This window comes from Acanthisitta chloris, unplaced genomic scaffold, assembly GCF_000695815.1.
Source record: "Acanthisitta chloris isolate BGI_N310 unplaced genomic scaffold, ASM69581v1 scaffold2958, whole genome shotgun sequence".
Classification (NCBI taxonomy): Eukaryota; Metazoa; Chordata; class Aves; order Passeriformes; family Acanthisittidae; genus Acanthisitta; species Acanthisitta chloris.
In genome coordinates, this window is record NW_008688495.1 from 1 (window position 1) to 5166 (window position 5166).

Genomic DNA, 5166 nt, shown 5'->3' on the forward strand with positions numbered 1-5166 from the left:
CCCCGTCCCCTTCGCCCCCATGGCCACCAAAATCGACAAGGAGGCGTGCAGGGAGGCGTACAACCTCGTCAGGGACGATGCCACCGAGGTGAACTGGTAGGTGGCCCCCGGCATCCCCCCCCGGACGGGCAGCGCTGCGCTGGGGGCTCCTTGTCTTCTCTCCCCTCTCCCCAAAGGGGGACTTTGACAGGCCTTAACCCCCTCGCGTCTCTCCCTCTTCCTAAAGGATGAGGGTTTTTTATAGCATCTTCTCCATCTCTTTTCCCTTCCTCAAGGCTGACTGTTAAATGTATTATTCGCTTTCCCTTCCCCCATTCCAAAGGATGACTTTTAAACGGGTTATTCCCCTTCCTTTTCCCCATCCCAAAAGGTGACTTTTGACTGTATTATTCCCCTTCTCTTTTCCCTTCCCGAAGGGTGACGTTTAAGTACAATGGCTCTACAATCGTCCCCGGAGACCAAGGGGTAGACTACGAAACCTTTAAAAGGAAGTGCACAGGTAAGCTCCGTATTCATTGCTTGGGCACCTTTACTGTCCTTCTTGCTGCCCGGTGCAAGGGGGAAAAGGATGGGAGAAAACTTGGCTAAACAGGAATTAGTGCTGCTGTGCCTGCTCTGTCCTGTGTGATCGGGTTTCCAGTGGCCAGAGAGTCTAACTCCCTCAAGTCCATAGTCCAGCCAGTCCTTTGTCCCTTAGACTTAAGGTCCTTTGGGCTTTTTTTATCCTCCTTTGCACAAATTTTCATTGCTTCTCAGTTATAAACAAGATAAAATGATAAGCAACAGTCTGGTTGTTTGGCACTGCAGTTTCAGCACAAAAACAACTCAGTTTTTGTGGCTATGATCATAAAGCTCATTAGGAATTAAATCCTTCTGAAATCTTTCTGAAATCCATAGTGCTAAAGTAACTGCAGTTAGAAGGTTTGCTTGGATTTTTTGAGACCACGAAACCTGAGAGGAGAGTGGTGATTGCAAAGATCAGCTCAAACAATACAGCCCTGAGAACAATCCTGGATGTGGCGTTGCACAACCACAACTGTTGCAGCTCCAGGTTTAAACGTGGCAGTTGATTGTTGAACTGTTGGTTGCAGAACATGAATGTGAGGAACAAAGCCTAGGGAAAATGAAAATAAATTGAGGAATATTTGACTTTATCTGATCTGGACTCTTGAGGAGTTTCATAAAAGTGGGGTTTGATTTTCATTTCAAATTTCCTCCTGTCTTGGTTGCTAGTTAACAATGTCACTGAGTGATGTGAGAAGTGAAGTGTTCGTAACTAATACTGGATTGTAACAAAGTCTTCCTCACTCACTCAGTTACTTTACAATCAACTGCTATGGTTAACCTGTATTTTTAGAATGATGTGTCTGTACTGTGAAGGAATTGTGTTCTGAGCAGTCTGCCTTCTCAAGGTGGGGCAAGGCCTGGGGGCACTGTAGTCAGTCCCACAGCTATGGAAACTGCAGTGCCTGTCCATGCTGTCTGTCAGTCCTAAGGCTTGTCAGTGTTTTATTGAGCTGAACTGAAGAACTTCCAGTAACTTCACTGAGAGCAGGACTGGCCTGATCAGTCAATAAATATCATAAGAGAAAAGTCCATTTTAGTCCTTGGAAAGCAGCCACAAAATCAAGATGTTTTAGACTGCTCTATGATGTTGGCAATGGGGTCTTACAGGGATTAACACAGCCACTCGTTTCCAGCTGTTCTTGAGAGCTTTGCAGGGAAAATTCTCCAAACTGAGAGGGATCTTCTCATAGCTCATGTCAGAGGAGCAGAGACCCTGTACTGCAGGAGCTTCTTCTCACTCAGGTCTTCTTCACAAGCAACAGAAGGGAAAAAGCCATTTCCCAGCACACAGGGAAAGTCAGGGCTCAGCACTTTGGAAGTTCATGCCAATGGTTAGTAGTTTGCTTGAGAGGTCAATGACTTCAGTATCTGAGTGCCATGTTTTCTGTCTCCTCTTGTGGCCAACATAACTGAGCCATCTCCAGCATCTCCAGACATCTGAGGCTTGCAGAGGAGCCTTCCCCATTTATTTGCTCTCCTTGTCTTTACAGAGTCCATGTCTTGAACTGATTTTTAGTGTTTTGCCTGGATGGCACCTTCTCAAGAACTTCCTCTCCTGCCTTCTGTAGCAAAGGGAATCCTTGTATCGAGTGGCTGAGCAGGCAGAGAGGCTTTGGCAGAGCTCAGGCACCGGTTGGGACTGGGTAGGATGAGTGTAACAACTAATGGAGGCACAGATTGCACTTGGAGTTTGGCCATTGCTGGCATGTGCCAAACCTGTATTTATAAACAGGGTATTCAAACAGAGCTTAAGGAAATCTTGTTTTATACCAGCAAGTGCCAAGCTGGCCCCAATACTGAAGCATTTTTCCAGAAACAAAGGAAATTTTGTGTATTTTAGGCATAAGCACAGTATGGGAAGAGTTAAATAAAGGGGTAGGCTGTGGCCTATTGTTAAATGCCCTTAACAATAATGGAGCTAAATCCCTTCTAGCTGCTCCATTGCTCCCTTTCTCTGTTCCTTCTTTTCCTCTCCCATGGCATGCACATGGTGAGAGCTGCTCCTTGGCAGACCAAGGCCAAGAGGTTGTCCTCAAACCTGCCTCTGGAGCACAGTTGTTGGAGGCTTAAAGAACGAGGCAAACTGAGGTACCAGGTCCTTGGCTGAGTACTAGAGAGGATCTTCCTCCACCCACGAATTGTGGTGCAGCAGTTGGGGAAGGAAGAGCTGCAAGTTTTGGAGCTTCCATCTGTGCAGCAAACCTTCACCTGGACTGCTAGACAGAGTCAGAAATCAAGCCTTGTGCCAGCAGTGAAGTTGGAGCTTTCCTTCCCATCTGGAAGAAAGGTGCCAAATGTTACCATGAAGTAGAGCTGGTTGGAATATTTCTACTGAAACAAAGTCAGTAAAGAGTAGGAAAGGATGGGAAGAACTACAAGTATTCCTTCCTATTGCTACGTCTCTTCCCTCTTGGTCTCTTCCATCTCCTTCTACATTATGCTGGAGCGGAGAAGAGCTGCTATCAATGCAAACAGCTTGAAAAATGTGATTAACAAGTTTAAAAAAACTGCTATCGGACTAAAGTTTCTCAATTCAAATTCCTGTTATGTGCAAAACACTGTCCTGAAAGCCACAAAGTGCTGCAGCTGCCTCTGGTAGAAGCTGAGCATAATTTGGTGGTAGAAGGTGGGAGCAAGAGCTGGGACTGAAAACCTCAGCGTGCACAGTGTCAGAGCTTGCTCTGTTCCACTTTCTGCAGCAGCTATTTCAGTGCTGTTCTGAGCAGCAAACATCTGTGTCCCCTGCTTTCTTTAATAACCATTCTTATTAAAAGCACCTCCGTACATACTGCTTCCCTCCAGGGCACTGAGCAGCAGTGCAGGCGGTGCCAGCGTGTGCTAATTCATGTGGCTCTCAGACCACGAAGGGCTTTTGTACCAGTTTAGAAGGCATTTGCCTGGGGTGGATGTCCTGCCTTGTGCAGTGATGAGGCTTAGAGAGGGCTGGAGGTAGCAGGGTTGTATTTTTGTGTTTCCATGCCCAATGCATTACTGATTCTGCAAACGTTCCTGGGATACAAGTGTGGTTGAGGACAAAGGGAAAAGCAAGAAACTGAAATTGCTTCTTTGAATGGAAGTAGCAATTCAAAGAGACTGTGTTAGAAACCAGTTCTGCACACCCCCAGCCACACTCCGTGGCTGCTGTTGGAGGCACACGTGACAGAGAGAGGTGCTGAGCTCCTGGGGCTGTGAGGCACATGCTCTGAGCCAGGAGCTGCTGCTGCACCCTCTGTACCTGGTGTGGGTTTCATTAGTGCACTGCTGTACTCTCAGATAAGAACAACATGTTACATATCCTGGGGCAGAGGCTTTTTCTTGCTAGGCTCTTCACTAAACTTTGTGTAATAGCAGAGAAGTTTAAGAAACTTCATCGTCAAACCTTCATTCCTTTTCCCCATGTTAAGGGGGGACAGCAGTGGCCACTCCTAAAGGAAGTAAACATGGAAGGAAAAGCTTCTTCTGTGCCCTTTTGTTCAGGGCCCCAAGGTGATGCTGCAATACAGCCTGAACCCTGAACTTGTGTGTGTCAGTTGCTATCATGCTGTTGCTGTCAAAGTCTGTCAGGTCACAAGACAACTCAAACCCTGGCTGAGGGGTAGTAGACTCCGCTTTAGTGTCCTTCAAAGACCACCCCCAGATATATGAGCATCTTTTCTCCAGCCTATCCCAAAGTAAAGTCAAGGAGGTTGGTCCAAACCACTGGTACATCCTTCTATGACTAGTAGGTGGCTGCTGGTGGCTCTTCCTCTTGCAGCCCTGAGTAATGCCCAGCCTACGTGACTGTGTCAGCCTTTGTCTGACCCAAAGAGTCTAGAGCCCAAAGTTTAGGACATTCATTGTGTCAGGGTCATTAAACACTCAGTGTAGACACCCCCTGTGTCTTCTGGCTAGGGACTGTTTTGGTTGGGCTTAACAGCACAGATTTACCTCTGCATGAAACAAGGACTTAATTCAAGGCTTCTGATCCATTTTACTTCCCAGTTCCAGCTCTTGCCTCTGCAGATGGCCTGGCTCCAGACATAGCATTAATTTGGTGGTTGGTACTACGTGCCATCAGTACACTTTAAAAAGAAAAAGCAGCTGAGCTGGTGGATTTGAAGCCAGAAACACAGATAAGAGTTGAAGGTTACTGTGCAGAAGGATGTGAAGGCTCTCTGTGGTTTTTGTTGTTGTTTTTAATTTCAAAGCCTTGTAACTGGGCTAGGGATGCTGTTGCTGAGAAGAGTAGAATGACTTACAAGTGAAATTACATCCTGTGAAAGTTTGGTGTGTGTCATTCATACCTGAGTGCCCCAGACAGTTGCCTCAGTGTCTGTATTAGGAAGCAGCAGAGCTTTGCATCATCTCTGTCTGTGGTTTGCTTCCATTTTTTTTAGAGTGTGTATTCTGCCATGAGGCAAGAGAGAGGTTGGAAGATTGCATTTCCCCCCCCCATGCCATATGTGAACAGCTGTTTTCAATGCATCTCTGACAAAAGAAATAATAAGCCTTTTATTTGGAAAGCCCCAGTCCAGATAAATAATTGCAATGACAGCATGAAATGGGATAGTTATTCATGTGTCTGAAAAGATCAGGCCAAAACCACACTGTGCATTCAGC

At 46.4% G+C, this 5166-nt stretch overlaps 1 protein-coding gene across 1 annotated transcript in view; it reads left to right on the plus strand.

Moving 5' to 3' along the window:
* The first annotated feature begins 6 nt into the window (after positions 1-6).
* The window catches only part of COTL1 (coactosin-like F-actin binding protein 1), a 20283-nt gene continuing 15123 nt past the window's right edge, over positions 7-5166 (plus strand). Inside the window, exons 1-2 of the mRNA XM_009081021.1 lie at positions 7-96; positions 417-499. Coding sequence (XP_009079269.1) covers positions 20-96; positions 417-499 — 160 coding nt within the window. The 5' untranslated portion in view covers positions 7-19. The remainder of the gene's footprint in view (positions 97-416; positions 500-5166) is intronic.